This window comes from Trichosurus vulpecula, chromosome 2 (assembly GCF_011100635.1).
Source record: "Trichosurus vulpecula isolate mTriVul1 chromosome 2, mTriVul1.pri, whole genome shotgun sequence".
NCBI classification, from domain to species: Eukaryota; Metazoa; Chordata; class Mammalia; order Diprotodontia; family Phalangeridae; genus Trichosurus; species Trichosurus vulpecula.
Genome location: NC_050574.1, coordinates 299,101,814 through 299,119,779, shown reverse-complemented (window position 1 = coordinate 299,119,779; position 17,966 = coordinate 299,101,814). Strand labels below are relative to the sequence as shown.

The window sequence follows — 17,966 nt, the reverse complement described above, 5'->3', positions numbered from 1 at the left end:
CCCACAATCCTCCTCTACTAGAGAGTGACACTGTGAAGTCCTTTGGGTATTACAGGAGAACTTACAGGCTGGGGGAAGGAGAGAGATAAAGAGAACTAAGAGCAAGGTGGATGATGCTGATTCACCACATTCGCTGAGTACACAGTGCTTGGATTCTGGTATAAACCAGCTTCTTGGAGCTCTTGCTTTCCCACACCCCATTTCTCTTTCATCTGATGAGTCCTAAATGCTCAAGTCTGAGATGCCACATTTGACAAGTCTTCTCTCCTTGGCTGCTCCCACCAGCCTAAGGCTAATGGTTTGGTTTTAGCAACATCAAAATCGCATGGATCTCAGGGTGTCAGGACTGGAATGGACCACGAAGACCAACTAGTCTGACCCCTTCGTTTTACAGATGAGGAGACCGAGGCTCAGGGAGAGATGAAGGGATTTGCCCAAGGTCATAGCAAGTTTGTGACAGAGCCAGGATTCCAGTCCGATTCTTCTGACTCCTGCCTGCTTCAGTGCTCTTTCCACTTCGTTGTCTCCACCCTGGGGAGAGAAGCGGGAGAGAAGGGAAGAAGAGGAGACAAGCTCCATTCATTTACTGAAAAGGTGGGAGGTGGGAATAGACTCTCATAGAAATCCACCACCCCCCCTCCCTCCACCACCACCTAAGTTTTGCATTTTTATCTCTGTTTGGTAAAAAGGCTTTTGAAGGCACTATTATAGTTTTTGTTGAATGCTGTGTAAATCAACGGGTTGAAGAAAGAATTGGAGTAGCCAAGCCACAGGAATATACTTTTCCAGATGGGGGGAATGTTGCAGGAGCAGAGTGGGGTGATGAGCTCTGTGAGGAAGAAGGGGATCCAACAGAGGACGAACACACCGATTAAAATTCCCACCATCAGGGCTGCCCTTTTCTCCTTCTGCTCCCTCCATGTTTCGCCATGTGTTTGAAAGGCAAGGGTGGCGTGACGGGCTGTGAACACCATCTGGGCCTCTTGGGGAGCTTCCTTTGCCTTGGAACAAAAACAAACAGATTTTTAAAAACCTGACAGCACTGGATGTCTAAGCAATCATGATGCTTTACCTTTGCCCAGGCCCAAAACCTTGCTGTAGAACCAAGCAGCCTACAATGCTAACCTGTGCTTTAGAGCTCAATATCCCATAATATTCATCTGGCACCACCTACAACAGGGAGGAAAATAGCTGACTATAATTCCCAAAATGTCGGGAGAAATAAGAGGAATGATCCCTGAGCTGGGAATCCCCACAGCTGGACTGTAGCCTTTGAAATGTGAGTAAACATGAGGAAAGCCCTCAGATGTTTTAAGTAATTACAAGCATACCCACAGGAAGAGTGCTCTGATTTTGGAAGGCTATGAAGATATTTCTAGCCTGTCATCAACAAGAGATGCATGTTGAGTTAGTTCTCTATTAGCAAGGATGGATTTTCATCAAGCAACCCATATGATCTCTCCCCAAAGGTAAAGTCATACTACCCAGGATACAGATGCACGTCTTTACAAGTTGCTAAACTCCTTCCCTGGTTTGTAAAGAGGTGTCACAGGAAACACTAATCCAGCTTCACTTCACACTTACTACAATGGAATACAGTTTTCATGAACCATGTCTTCCTTTCTCCATCCAAACCTATCACCATGGTTTCCACTACATGTAAAACAAATGCCAGAAACGCCATCAGCTACAGAACACCCTCATGTTGACCTGTGTGTGGGAAGGAAATGAGCACCCATACACACTTTGTGGGCCATGTGCCTGATTGGAAAAGCAAACAGGAGACTGGATGCCAGCAGAGATGAGAGGATCCATCTTCATATAGTTGGAAATGAAGACAAACAGAAGTTATAAATGGTTTTTAAGGGATAAAAAGTTTCAAGATAGATAGACTCACACACACTTATGTATAGACAAGAGCCAGGCATGTGAAAAGAAGATAGTCAAAGTTGGACAGGATTTGAGAGTTGGTTCTTTTTCTTGCTCCCAAAAGGCAGAACCAAACTGCCTTCCACAAAGGCAGGGTGAGAGGCAGCATGTAGAAAAAGCATAGGATTTTGAGAGAGAAGACCTGGGTTTGAAGGTAAAGATTGTTTCATCCTTTGTATTTATATCCCCAACACCGCAAATGGTGCCTGGCAAATAGTTGTTGTGGTTGTTTGTCCTTCATTCTCAAAGAGGACCATGACATCAGGGAGGTGATGCCATGACATGAAAGTGAGTTGGATTTAAGTGAAGGAGGGCTGTGCAAAGTCACCAGCCTCGCTTTCTCCTCCAGAGCCATCTGGGTCCAGTGGCCAGATCAGGATGACTGAAGATGGCCCTGCATGCAGTGGGATACTTAGGCCTTTTTAATCTAAGGTCATTAACAGGTCTCGGTTAGACTGAGGCAATGCCTCATTCATCGATTAAGGCTAGATAAGAAATAAGGTAAAGAATGGCAAATAGTGGGTGATCAATAAATACATGTCTATTGATCCCTGGCTGTGCCACTTACTATGTGGCATACAAATAAGTCACTTCACCTCTCTGCCTCAGTTTCCTCACCTATAAAATGAGGAGTCAGACTAGGTGATCGCTAAGCCTCCTTTTAGATATACATCTATGATCCTTATCTACATCTTTAAATTTTGCATCTCTTCCGGTCATTAACCCTGTAAATGGCAGCCACTTAATAAATGTTTGTTAAATTTAATTTAATGAGAATGAATGGATCAAAGTTACAGAAAGGAAAAGCTTCCAAAAATTATAGCTGTCTAAAGAAAGAATGAAAGATACTGAGTTCTTTATTAGGGGATCACAGATCCAGAGACAGAAGAGACCTTAAAAGGCCTATCTAATTTAACCCCTCATTTTACAGATGAGGAAACAGAGGAACAGGGAGATGAAATGACTTGCTGAAGATCACATAGGTGGTGTCAGAGGTAGGATTTGAATCCAGGTCCTCTGGCACTAAATCCAGTCCTCTTTCCGCTGCATTATGCTGTTTTTGTAAATAGCAGTCTTCATATGAACAGGTCCTTTAATTACTTGTTTGGGATCTGCTGCTTTATCTGCTTTCAGTTCCATAGAAAAAGATGTTCTTACTCTGGGTACCCTGTGGTGTCCCCACCACCACTTTCCTGCCTCTTTGTGTTAGCTTCCCCTATTAGACTGTAAGCTCCTTGAAGGCAAGGACTGTCTTTCTTATTTGTAGCCCTAGTAGTGCTTAGCACAGTGCCTGGCACATTAGTAGGTGCTTAATAAAAGTTTGAGTTGAATTGTGGAGGGGATTTCTGTTCAGCCATGCATTAGACTAGATCCCTTTGGGGGCCCTTCTGATTCAGAAGCTATGATCCTAACAGGGAATGAAAAGAAGAAAATATATTACCAGCCCTCCCTTCCAAAAGCCTGAAATCCCACAGCATTTTTCTATTGTTTTTAAATGTATTCATTTATTTTTAATATTCTTTTGAAAAAAATTTGTTTCAAATTCTCTCTCTTCCTCTAGTGCCTCCCTCATCTATTGAAAAGGCAAGCGATATGATGTCCCTTATACAGGTGAAGTCATGTAAAACATATTTCCATTTTAGCCATGTTGCAACAAAAAAGAAGAAAAAAACAAAGTGAAAAAGTATGCTTTGATCTGCACTCACAGTCCATCTCATAGCATTTTTCAATCAGATATCATCACTAAAAAATTTTAGATCTGGAAGCATCAATTCCACAAGCATTTATCATTCATTCACTATATGCCAAGAACTCTCCTTGTAAAGGCAAAAAAACAGAAGAGTCCCTGGCCTCAAGGTGCTTACATTTTACTAAATGGAAGTAACATCTCTTCTCATCTTTTCATTTTATAGATGAGAAAATGGAGGCTCAGAGAGGGTAACTTACTCAAGATAGGTACAAAGCCCTAACACTTCCCCCACCTCACATGTTCCCTCTCCACACACATGCGCGCACACACACACACACTATACATACACCTCAATGATGGTCACTAATGTATTCAAGTCATTCTGAAGACATAATTGAAAAATTACCAGAATATAAGGGTAAGAGAGGAAAGTGACTTTCCCATTGTTTGTTGGTCCTTTCAATAATGCAAAGGTTGTTCAAAAGGCCATTTACACAAGGTCGATTTCTAGCACACTACCCATAATATAATTTTGCCGTTCATCAACTTTTTTGTTAGGCATCTGTGGCGACACTAACATGGAAGTACTCACTCTCTGTGACCTAGTCCCCTAAATTTTAAAGAGGGGGCTATTTTATTAGATGCATGGCCTCCATAAAATATATATGCCAAGGTTCAAGTGAAAAAATGTTTGCATTGCAGAAATTCATCACCCAACTGGAAGTTTCCAGAGAGAATGTTTTCTGTTAATCAATTATACTAAAGCAGTAGAAAGCAAAGAGACATAGTGGTGCTTGGGGAGGAAGCAGCCCAAGAAATGAAAATTAAGAATCATACATTGGCATTGGAATCTGTTGGGAGATAACATAGAGTAGGAGCTTCTAGAAGACCACAAGAGGATAGATATATTGCCTGTGTACACTCCAAGAGAGTGGGTTGTCGAGATGTCACAATCTAACCCCAAAGTCTGTTATAAGCTCTTTAAACATTTGTAATTGCTGCACTTGTTATAAAATTGGCTTCTTGAAAACTTCTACTAAACAACCTACATGTGTCTAAATTGCTGCCCCCCCCCCCAAGATAAGCTTGAGGTGTGCTTTCACTGAATGTGGGCACTGATGGGCAAGGTTGCCATCAGACACCAGAGGTCTTGGAGAACTACTTGGTCTGAGGCCCATTCTTCAACTTACCTCAGGCTACCTTTGTTGCTACTGTGTGGAAGGGCAGCGTTGTTGGGGTGGCCAAGGGTGACCACGAAGGCAGAATGCCAAACTTCAAGTGTGGTTCATAGGATCATAGATTTAGGTCTAGAAAGGACCTTGGAGGACACCTCATTTTCCAGATTAGGAAACTGAAGACCAGGGGAAAGTAAGAGACTTGCTCAAGTTCACACATACTATCAGAGGTAGGATTTGAACCCAGACCTTCTGATTCCAAAGCCAGTGGACACCCTCCCTGCTGAGATTCACTCATTCCTTGTCCTCATCTACCCTAATATCACAAGAGCATCCTCTCATTTGAGGAAATTTGAGAGCTACAATGTGGGAAAATTTTAATTCTATCAATTTTCTTCATCCCTTCTGACGTTTTAACTCCATACTATGCTCCACTGGTATCTATGTAATTTCAGAAGCATTTAGGGAAGATCCCCAGCATTTCGGGTAAACATTCATGTGAGAGGATATGAGCAATAATGACGCAAAATTAAAAGGATGGGTGCATTATAATCTATACCTCTAGAGTTGAGGAGATGGAAGATCCATTGAAGTAAATATATTTCTCTAGATGCTCTTTGTGCTACAGACCTGGATGGATTAGCTCAGTGGGTTATGGTATTTTAATGTTGCCCTTTTGTAGATGAGATCATTTTATAGCTTCATCATATTTCCTAGCAATAAACTCTATATCAAAACCTAGACAAATGTCTGGCTAATGTAGGCCTATGATCAAAGAGAAGAAGGGAGACAAAAAGAAGTATGGAATCAATCAACAAGTATTTAGTAAGTGTCATCCATGAGCCAGGCACACAGTGTTGGGTACTGGAGATATAAATTCAAAAGATGAAGCAATCCCTACTAGAAAGGTACTTACATAAGAATTCATGCAGGCAATTCCCACTATGAGAAAACATTCAAAAGCATAGATTCAGGGCTTAAAGAGACCTCTGTGGCCACCTTGCACAACCCACTCTTTTTACAGATGCAGAAATGGAGGAGTTCAATGACTTGTACAAAGTCCCACAGGGAGGGAGTGGCAGAGTCAGGATTCAAACCTATGTCTTCTGAGTCTACATCCCACACCCTTTCCACTGGATCATGCCCTGGTTTATCTTGCCATCTTTACAGAGAAAGGTACAGAACTCTCCTGTTTCTAGTTCCATGGTCTTACCAACATTATCATCATCATATAAGAGTTGCCATTAAGGGCAGCAGTTGAAACCCTATAGTCAGAGGACCATTCTTTTGGGTACGTGGCATATAAGGGACAACTACACATACACACATACACACACACACACACACACACACACACACACACACGCACGTACTTTTTAAAGCACAACTGCATATATCAGAGTAATCACTGTCAAAAGTGTCATTTTCTAATAAGAATGACGATGGCGTAATATTGCCCTAAATTCTATAGTACTTTATCAAAGTTCTTTTTTGTGCATTTTTACCAGATCTTCTGAAAAAATCCTGTTGATTCATAGGCAAAAGGAGGATTATCATCTCTATTTGACAGGTGAGAGAAGAATGGCAGGAATAAGCATTTATTAAACACATACTTTGTGCCAGTCTCTGTATTAAATGCTTTACAAATATTATGTCATTTGTTCCTTGCAATAATCCTGGGACGTAGGTGTTATTATTCTCATTTTATAATTCAGGAAACTGAGGCAGACAAAGATTAAATGACTTACCTAGGGTCACACAGGTAGTAAGTATCTGAGACCATATCTGAACTCATGTCTTCCTGACTCCACATCCAGTGTTCCTATCCACTGTGCCACCTAGCTGCCTAGGTGATAAAGGGAGAAGGCGAAATGATTTACCTAAAATTAAGCAGCTGGTTAATGGTCAAGCTGGGATCAGACTCTAGTTCTCTTCCCTCCTAATCCACTGTTCTTTCAACCACCAAGCCACATTCCTTCCCAATATGAACAATCTAGTTTTATATTTATTTCCAGGGTCATTCAAAACAATCTGAAAATACTGTGAAGGGGAGGGGAGGGAGAGCTTATAAGCAAAGAATAATAATTGTGTTTGCTGACAGGTGAAATATGCCAGAGGAAGAAAGGAAGAGAAAAAAGTACAAGATCGTATCAACAGAACAAACAGGATTCTCATCATCATCATCTGGGCTAAGGTAAGAACAACAAATGTGTTCCCTCAGGGGAGACAAACCCCTGAAAACGAACATTCTGCTGGCATGGAATTTGTCTTGTACCCTGTCAGTCTCGAGCCTCCTTCCTAAAATAAGTTGTTTTGGAGTTTAAAAATATTCTGGCAAAAAAACTTCAGAAATACTCATCTCCTTTTAATGAACAGATACTACCAATCACCCAAAGGCCAAATGAAGTTTAAATGGTGAAATAGCTAATCTTCAAAGCATACAGCCAGGACCTGCCACATGAATATTAAGCAAATCTCTTGGGAGAGGAAGGAAAGTATTCACCCACTTACCCCCTGCCCCTTCGAATTTCACTGCCCTTGTCACACCCTCAACATCACTTGATAGGAAATAGAAAATTTTCCATCCTTTCCCCAGAACTCCTTGCTGAGTTTTCTCTACTTGTTAATATAAATTCTCTTTGGTTTTCCTAGTTATGGGGTAAAGAAGATCCTTAGGCAAAATAATTTTCAGGGGATAGGAGTGGAGAAGGAAGCCTGGGAAGTGAAAAAGGCATTTTTTAAAAAAAATCAAACTTTTAACTCAAGTCAGAGGGCAATTCTTCACTCTCTCTCAAAAGAAAACCAAGCCCAACATTTTACGATCTTCACCTATAGCAGAAGCAATTTTGCTGCAACCAAAACCTCTGGTAGAAGAGGCGATCAGTGGTACAGACACTGAGCAGGCTAATTTTTATCTAGCCCACTATACTTGATGAATAGTTTGAGACAAGTGGAATTTGTCCAAAGACAGCCCTTGGGATAATGGATAGAGACATTAGAAAAAAAAATTCTGACTTGAATTATTTGAAAAATAACAAACCAATGTGTTCCTAAGTTCTGGAGCTATTCTCTCAACTCACACTCACACTGTCAGACTGGGACTCCAGAGTGTGGCTACTATCTATTCCCCTCTTGATTTTAAAAGGTAACTTAGAAGGGTTGGAAGGATATTTTTTCTGTAGCATGCAAGCCCTTACCAGTGTGCTTCCCTCCCAGATTATCAGTTGATATTAGTCAGCTAGACTTAATTAGCTTTCAGCAAGGGGTATTACTAAGGTAGTAATGAAGAACATCCTCCACTCCCAAGTCTGTGAGACACTATCTCACCATTATAGAGTCCGGGGGGAAATGGGCTTAAGTTTAGCAAAAGGGTGAGACAGCTCTCAGCTACTTGAAGTTTTTTTTCTCTACTTCATGGGGTAGATATCCATGAAGTTCCCTATATGCATGGTGTAAGCTGCTGGTATCCTTGTGGAGTCACAAGATCACCTTTCCTCAGGGGGTCTAGTTTGTCCTCAGCACCTGGTATAGACAATGCCACCAATAACTGCTGTTGCTGGCACCCTGTTAGGACTTGGATGAAAAAAGTCCAACTCCCCCAACTCTCCAAAGTTCTGGAGGACCTCTTCTGGCCATGGGGTGAAGAAGAATACCAAGACTCTGATCCTCCTCCCATGCAAAGCAATTCTCTTCCAGGGACTTGGTTAGAACAACTTCTACCATTACACTGGCCAGGCACTCAAAACTGATTCCAAACTAGGCTGCTTGTTTATACAAACCCCTCCAAATATAGTTTCTATTCAATGTCATTACATTTCATTGAATAGCTTTTAAAACTTTTTTTCTTTTTGCACCTAGTCTACAATCTTTGATTGATTGATTCAATAGAGATACTCCCAACTGGTTAGGGTATCAGGGAACAACATATTGCTATCAAATAATTGATTGGCTCAGTTGTTCCCTGTCACTGCACTAGGTTTTGGCTTTTAAAGTCAAACACCACTAGAAGACTGAAAAAATATGTATCTGCAGCAGGACAGGAGCAGGACCTATGATTTCACTGCTATGCAGAACTCCTATGTAAGGAAACTGTCTACCAATAAAGGCAGACACCTTCTCCACAATTAGAGTTTTAGAGAGTTGCTTAAAGCAACAAGAATCAGTCAGCCAGCCACCTATTATTAAGCACCTACTATGTGCCAAGCACTGTGCTAAGTGCTGAGTATATACAAAGAAAGACCGTTCTTGCCCTCAAGGAGTTCACAAACTATTGGGGGAAAACATACAAACGACTATGTATAAACAAGCTATGTACAAGATAAATTTAAAAAATAATGAGCAGTGGGAAGGCACTAGAATTAAGAGGGATGGGGAAAGGCTTCCTGTAGGTGATAGGATTTTAGCTGGGACTTGAAGGAAGTCAGGGAAGCCAGGAGGCTTCTGGGAGGGTAAATGATATGCCTAGGGTTACACAAACAGTGTGTATCTGAGGACTCAAATATGTCTCTCTCTCCATGACCTCTTTCTCTCCATGGGCAACTGTTTCCTCCTTCCTCTCCCTCCTGGGTTAAAGAAGAAAGAGCTGTACTAGTTGACCTCTTGAAATCCCTTCTAACCCTGGGACTATAAAAAGGGATAGCTTCAAAGTTTGAATCTCTCACATGAATCGGTGGGCAGCATCTGAAGTAGCTATTAAGTCATTTACACTATACAAAAGAAAGCAATCCCTTGAAAGGGTTACAATCTAACAGATAAACACAAAGGAGTTTCCTAACTAGTGGATTAGAATCCACATATCAAGCTCCAAGCCTGGCTATCACTCAGCCTCCTCTCTCCTAACTTCGCCAGTGCAGTAATTGAACACCCCCTTCCACAAATGATTTAAATGTAGTTACAAAGTTTAGCTATGTTAATGTTAAATATTAAGCCTATAATTAGTTTTTAAATGAAAAAAAAACTCCAAGTTTGTTAGTGAGTTCCCTGTGTATCAGCATTTTCCTCCTTAGAGAATCTCCCCTTTTTCTTCATTGGAGTTCTATTCATCAGATTTCATATTTCTATTCTTGGGAACTTCCCATCCCTCCTGGGTTGACTTCTACAGAGTTGTAGGCCAGGATGTTCCTTCTGTCTTTTCTCGGAGTCCTGTGAAATCACTTCTCCAAAAATCTAAGATGTTTCACTGTACTTCCGACTATGCCAGCTATTCCTCTTTTCTATCACAAATTCTAAGATAAAGTGGTTCCCATCATTTCCAAACCAGCAACCAGGGAACCACAATGGTAGAGAAAAAGCAGGGACCTGCCAAAGCTCTCCCGAATTCTCCTCCAAACAATTTAAAAACAATGCCTCAAAATGAATTCCAGAACAACAAAACCAACAAAAGGACAGAGTGAAACAATTTTTCAGCCTAAGACAACTTAGAAGGTTAACAAGAAAGGTCTGTCTCACTGAGGTGAGACTAGAGCACTGTCAGCTTCCTGGCAAGCCAGCAGCAGACTGGGTCTCAGGAAGCTAGTGCAGGCCCTCGGGGAGACTGAATCAGAGGCTGGCTTCTGGAGCTCTCAGCCCACACATCATAAGAGGGCCTGACAACTGGTCAGAAGATTATTGGGGACATTTTGCTGGTACTGGGTGCATGACTCTGTTGCATTGGGATCTGGGTCGCAAACCTAGGTTACAGTCCCAGGGCAAGGAGGAACACTAGCACTCCAGAGCTTACTCTTACAAAGGGACAGGGACCTTGGTCTTAGCTTCAAAACTGAAAAGAGTGCTTGTGGTTGCTCACAGACCAGGAGAGCAGTGACCACATGTCTCCTTAGGTCACACTACCTTAAAAGAACTGAAAACTCACAGGTCTCCAGAATTGTCTGTGAAAATAGCAGCAAGAAAACCAGAAGCTTGTTACAGTATCCCCTCCACCCCACAGCCAAACTTTAAAATAAAGTTAAAACTCAAGAAATAGGCTGGGAAAATGAGTAAACAACAAAAAAGAACCCAACCATAGAGAGTTACTATGGTGACAGAGAAGATCAAAGCACAAATTCAGAGGAGGACAACAATGTAAAAATGGCTACATGCAGAGCCTCAAAGATAACTATGAATTGGTTTCAGGCCCCAAAAGAATTCCTAGAAGAGTGCAAAAGGGTTTTAAAAAATAAAATAAGAGAGGTAAAGGAAAAATTAGAAAAGAAATGAGAGTGATGCAAGAGAATCATGGAAAAAGAGTCAACATCTTGGGTAAAGGAAGCACAAAAATGGGAAAAAATGTACGAAAAATCACTGAAGAGAAAAATTCATTAAAAAGTAGAATTGGCCAAATAGATAAGGAGGTACAAAAGCAAACTGAAGAAAATAATTCCCTAAAAAATTAGAATTGGCCAAGTTGAAACTAATGACCTCATGAGACATCAAGAAACAATAAAACAAAATCAAAAGAATGAAAAAAATAGAAGAAAATGTGAAATATCTCATTGGAAAAATATCCTACCTGGAAAATAGATCCAGGAGGGATCATTTAAGAATTATTGGACTACCTGAAAGTCATGATTAAAAAAAAGAGACTAGACATTATATGTCCCAAATGCTCTTTTCCCCCCTTTTTAAAAATTTATTTTTAGTTTTCAACATTCACTTCCACAAGATTTCGAGTTCCCAATTTTCTCTCCATCTTTTCCCTCCCCCCATCCCAAGGCACTGTGCATTCTGATTACCCCTTTCCCCAATCTGTCCTTCCTTCTAACACCCCACTTCTGGCCTCCCTTCTCTTATCCTCTTCACTTCTATTTTCCCGTAGGGCAAGATAGATTACTATAAGCCATTGCCTGTATATTTATTTCCCAGTTAAATGTAAAAATAATTTTTAACATTTGTTTTTAAAACTTTGAGTTCCACATTCTCTCCCTTCCTCCCTCCCCACCCACCCTTATTGAGAAGGTAAGCAATTCGATATAGATATAGGCCATACATGCGCAGTCATGCAAAACATATCCATAATAGTCATGCTGTGAAAGACTAACTATACATCCCTCCATCCTATCCCACCCCCCCAATTATTCTATTCTCTCCTTTGACCCTGTCCCTCCTTAAAGGTGTTAGCTTCTGATTACCCCTTTCCCCTACTTGCTATCCCTTCTGTCATCATCCCCTCCTTTCTTATGCCCTTCCACTCTATTTTCCTGCAGGGTAACAGAGATTTCCATACCCAATTGAATGTGTATGACATATATACACTCCAACTATCCTAAAACTGAGAAAGGTCTCATGAGTTACAAATATTATCTTTCCATGTAGGAATATAAACAGTTCAACTTTAACAAGTCCCTTATGATTTCTCTTTCCTGTTTACCTTTTCATGTTTTTCTTGAGTCTTATATTTGAAAGTCAAATTTTCTATTCAACTCTGATCTTCTTATCAGGAATGATTGAAAGTCCTCTTATTTCATTGAATGCCCATTTTTTCCTCTGAAATATTATACTCAGTTTTGCTGGGTAAGTTGTTCTTGGGTTTTAATCCCAGCTCCTTTCACCTCCAGAATAACTTATTCCAAACCCTTTGATCCTTTAATGTAGAAGCAACTAAATCTTATGTTATCCTGATTGTGTATCCACAATATTCAAATTGTTTCTTTCTGGCTACTTGCAATAGTTTCTCCTTGACCTGGGAACTCTGGAATTTGTCTATAATATTCCTAGGAGTGTTCTTTTTGGGCTCTCTTTCAGGAGGGGATCAGTGGATTTTTCAATTTCTATTTTCTCCTCTCGTTCTAGAATATCAGGGCAGTTTTTCTTAATAATTTCTTGAACGATGATGTCTAGACTCTTCTTTTGACCATGGCTTTCAGGTAGTCCAATAATTTTTAAATTATCTCTCCTGGATCTATTTTCTAGGTCAGTTGTTTTTCCAATGAGATATTTCACATTGTCTTCTATTTTTTCATTCTTTTGGCTTTATTTTATAATTTCTTGATTTCTTATAGATTCATTAGCTTCCACTTGCTCCATTCTAATTTTTAAGGAATTACTTTCTTCAGTGAATTTTTGTACTTCCTTTTCCATTTGGCCAATTCTGCTTTTTAAGGCATTCTTCTCCTCATTGGCTTTCTGGACCTCTTTTGCCATTTGGTCTAGTCCATTTTTAAGGTGTTATTTTCTTCATATCTTTTGGGAGGGTCTCCTTTAGCAAGACATTGACTTGTTTTTCATGATTTTCTTGCATCACTCTCATTTCTCTTCCCAATTTTTCATCTACTCCTCTTACTTGATTTTCAAAATCCTTTTTGAGCTCTTCCATGGCCTGTGACCAATTCATAGTTTTCTTGGAGGCTTTGGATGTAGGATCTTTGACTTTGTTGTCTTCTTCTGGTTGTATGTTTTGATCTTCTTTGTCACCAAAGTAAGATTCTATAGTCTGAGGGTTTTTTTTAATGCTGTTTGCTCATTTTTTCCATCCAACTACTTAACTTTTTAACTCTTTAAGGTAGGACTCTGCTTCCAGTGTGGGGTGTGTGTGTACATTCCTAAGTGTCAGGGGTTTTGTGTAGCTAGGGACCTGCTAATTTTCAGTTCTTGTAAGGTGTTATTATCAAAGGAGAGGTGTTTACTCTGTGATCTGGTCTGTGCAGTGACCATAAGCACTCTTTTCTGCCTTGGAACTATGAGGAGGATTCCCTTTGCACTGCCACCACAGGTGTAAGGGCAAGCAAAGTAGGACTTTTACTGTTTTTTCTTTTGGAGTACTTCTCAGCACTAAGGCAATCAAGTGCCTTTGAGTCTTGCCATTGTTTGTAGGAAGACCCACACCCTTTTGCTAATTAGGTCACAAGAGGTGTAAAGCCCTCAGGCCCTGAAAAAGGGCATATATATCCAGAGGATAGCCATTGAACTCAGAGAATTCTCAGAACTGCAGAAAGAGAGGTTTTGTTTAGGGGTTCTCACTCACTGGAAGAGAGTTGGTGTGGAGATTCTGGGTAGCCACTGGAGCCCCCCCCCCTCACCCCCGGCTTTGAAGAAAACCCCGCTGTTGGTGCTTCTCGTTTTGGTAACTATGTTTGTGATGTTTTGGTCAGACAAAGCCTGTCTACTGAATTGTGTTGTTTGATTGGTTGATATTTTCTGTTTGCAATGTCTATATGTGTTTGCTCTGAAGTTCAGGGTGGTAGCTTTTGCCCCTGAACTAAGCGGATGGTATATGTATGTTTGATTAAAGTGAGATTGTTAACCCCTTAAAGTTGTTCCTTAGAAAAGCAAATCAAGGGGCAGAGCTAAGATGGCAGCTGGAAAGCAGAGACTTGCCCAGGGCCCTCCCCCAGGACCCTCCAAGCACCCATAAAAATGTCTCTGAACAAATTCTAGAACTGCAGAACCCACAGAATAGCGGAGAGAAGCAGGGTTCCAGCACAGGACAGCCTGGATGGTTGCTGGGTAAGGTCTATCGCATGGAGCTGGGAACGGAACGGAACAGAGCCCAGAGTGGGCTGCGCCTGGACCAACCAGACCAGGAGCAGGGCAGACAGGCCCTAGGGCACTGAGTCAGTGAGCTGTGGCAGTTACTAGACTTCTCAACCTACAAACACCAAAGACAACAGAGAAAGTTAGTGAGAAAAAACTGCAGGGACAGAGTGAAAGGAGTTCCTGGTTCATCCAGTGCCCCAGGGGCAGCAGAGGTGGTGCAGCTACAGAACTACAGCTGCAGTTGCATCTGGCCCCAGGCCCACCTGGTGGGAGGAAATAACTGGCAGATCAGAGCAGGAGTGCAGAGCCTGCTCAGATCTATGTCTCTGTCCAGGTTGGTGGTTCTTGGGGAAGGAGGAGCCCTGGTATGGCAGAGCTTGCTGTGTAGAAATAGCTCTGAAAACAACAGCGCAGCCCCCAAAGCTTGGAACAAAGTACTCTATACTCTACAAGCAGGCATACCCCGACAAAAAACTCAAGGGCCAAGTAGTTGTCTGGGAACATGGCCAGGCAGCGAAAATAGACTCAGATTCAGACTCAGACTTTGGAATCTTTCTTTGGTGACAAAGAAGATCAAAACATACAGCCAGAAGAAGTCAAGAAAGTCAAAGAGCCTACATCAAAAGCCTCCAAGAAAAACATGAACTGGCCTCAGGCCATGGAAGAGCTCAAAAGGGATTTGGAAAAGCAAGTTAGAGAAGTAGGTGAAAAATTGGGAAGAGAAATGAGAGTGATGCAAGAAAACCATGAAAAACAAGTCAAGGACTTGCTATAGGAGACCCAAAAAATACTGAAGAAAATAACACCTTAAAAATAGGCTAACACAAATGTCAAAAGAGCTCCAAAAAGCCAATGAGGAGAAGAATGCCTTGAAAGGCAGAATTATCCAAATGGAAAAGGAGGTCCAAAAGACCACTGAAGAAAATATTACCTTAAAAATTAGACTGGAGCAAGTGAAAGCTAGTAGCTTTATGAGAAATCAAGACATTATAAAACAGAACCAAAGGAATGAAAAAATAGAAGACAATGTGAAATATCTCATTGGAAAAACCACTCACCTGGAAAATAGATCCAGGAGAGATAATTTAAAAATTATTGGACTACCTGAAAGCCATGATCAAAAAAAGAGCCTAGACTTCATCTTTCAAGAAATTTTCAAGGAGAACTGCCCTGATATTCTAGAACCAGAGGGTAAAATAGAAATGGAAAGAATCCACTGATCGCCTCCTGAAAAAGATCCCAAAAAGAAAACTCCTAGGGATATTATTGCCAAATTCCAGAGTTCCCAGATCAAGGAGAAAATACTGCAAGCAGCCAGAAAGAAACAATTTGAATATTGTGAAAACACAATCAGGATAACACAAGATCTAGCAGCTTCTACATTAAGAGATCGAAGGGCTTGGAATGCGATATTCCAGAGGTCAATGGAGCTAGGATTAAAACCAAGAATCACCTACCCAGCAAAACTGAGTATCATGCTCCAAGCCAAAATATGGATTTTCAATAAAATAGAAGACTTTCAAGCTCTCAGTGAAAAAGACCAAAGCTGAATAGAAAATTTGACTTTCAAACACAAGAATCAAGAGAAGCATGAAAAGATAAACGAGAAAGAGAAATCATAAGGGACTTACTAAAATTGAACTGTTTTGGTTACATTCCTACATGGAAAGATGATGTGTATAATTCATGAGACCTCAGTATTAGGGTAGCTGAAGGGAATATACATACATACATACACACACACACACACACACACACACACACACATATATATATATATATATATATATAGACAGAGGGCACAGGGTGAGTTGAATATGAAGGGATGATATCTAAAAAAAAATCAGATTAAGGGATGAGAGAGGAATATATTGAGAGAGGGAGATAGGGAGAGATAGAATGGGGTAAATTATCTCACATAAAAGTGGCAAGTAAAAGCAGTTCTGTTGGAAGGGATGAGGGGGCAGGTGAGGGGGAATGAGTGAATCTTGCTCTCATCGGATTTGACCTGAGGAGGGAATAACATACACACTCAATTGGGTATCTTACCCCACAAGAAAGAAGGAGGAAGGAGATAAAAGAGGGGGGATGATAGAAGGGAGGGCAGATAGGGGGAGGAGGTAATCAAAAGCAAACACTTGAGAAAAGGGACAGGGTCAAGGGAGAAAATTGAATAAAGGGGGATAGGATAGGAAGGAGCAAAATATAGTCTTTCACAACATGAGTATTGTGGAAGGGTTTTACATAATGATATGCATGTGGCCTATGTTGAATTGCTTGCCTTCTTAGGGAGGGTGGGTGGGGAGGGAAGAGGGGAGAGAATTTGGAACTCAAAGTTTTAAAAGCAGATGTTCAAAAATAAGTTTTTTCATGCAACTAGGAAATAAGATATACAGGCAATGGGGCATAGAAATCTATCTTGCCCTACAAGAAAGTAAGGGAAAAGGGGATGGGGAGAGTGGGGTGACAGAAAGGAGGGCCGACTGGGTAATGGGGCAATCAAAATATATGCCATCTTGGAGTGGGGGGAGGGTAGAAATGGGAAGAAAATTTGTAATTCAAACTCTTGTGAAAATCAATGCTAAAAACTAAAAATATTAAATAAAAAAATTTTAAAATCCTCAAAAAAAAGAAAAGCAAATCAAAGAACCTATGCTGGTGGCTCTTGTTGCTGGTCTTGTTGGGTCTCACACCCCTACAGCAGCTGCTAGCCACATTGTTCATTACAACAGGCTATGCCACACCAGCGCTCCTCTTTTCCCCAGGACTACCACTCAGGACTGTGACTGAGATTGAAGCACAGGCAAAGCAAGAGAATCTTGCTTTAACAGCACCTTGTAGCCAGAATGGCCTTTGTTTTCTTTGAATGACTCAGCTTACCTCATTGAGCCTCTGGACACTGTGGCTTGCTCTTCCGGGGCAGGAGGCCCGGGGAGCATGCCGGGAAGCAGGACCAGAACTTCCTGTGTGATGAGTCATGGGGCTGGCTGAGGGGAGGTGTTAATGTCTATGCTAGGGGGAGGGGCCAACTCAGGAACCAATCGGCCCTGGTCATTTGGGCGGAGCTTGATGATGTCAAAAGCCCTATAAGAGGGGAGAGGACAGCTTGAAGAGCCTCTCTTTCCTTTTCCGGTTGGAGCCAGCGACAGTTACGACAGTTACGTCAGTTACAGCGACAGTTACATCGTCAGTTTCAGTTGCAGCTTCAGTTACAGACCAGACACAGCTGAGGCAGGAGCTGCCAGTAGCAGAGCTGATCTACGGGAGGAAGCTGAACAAAGACTTCAGGCCAGTGGGTAATCTTATTACCATCGAGGGGGAAGCATGATTTTGCTTTACGCAATCATGCTTCTCTGTAGCCTCCTGGTTACTCTTGCAAGGCGTACTTATTGGGCCTGGAAGATTTTGATCAACATATCAAAATGGGGCTTCTGGTTCATGGGTTGGTTACTGTGGAGCCTAAATAAATGTTTTGATTCTTCTGCCTTCTACTTTGAGAGTTTCTTATATCCGGCGGTTCCGAACCTTTCAGACATGTTTATGATCCTCTTTGAGATTATAAACTCTGCCCTCCTGATACACACCTACAAAGAGATCCCTGCAATCCGCCTCTGATCAGGTGCACGATCCCTCTACCATCTGTGGGCTGAGAGCTCTGGAAGCATCTGCTGCCATCTCTGTCACCATGGGGCTGAGGCTATACCACCACTCTTCTCTCGCTC

The 17,966-nt window shown here is 41.4% G+C and overlaps 1 protein-coding gene across 1 annotated transcript in view; it reads right to left on the bottom strand.

The window, feature by feature from the left end:
- Positions 1–668: 668 nt before the first annotated feature.
- Positions 669–17,966, bottom strand: part of LOC118835521 (5-hydroxytryptamine receptor 5B-like) — a 35,162-nt gene continuing 17,864 nt past the window's right edge. The window contains exon 2 of the mRNA XM_036742711.1: positions 669–1,001. Coding sequence (XP_036598606.1) covers positions 669–1,001 — 333 coding nt within the window. The remainder of the gene's footprint in view (positions 1,002–17,966) is intronic.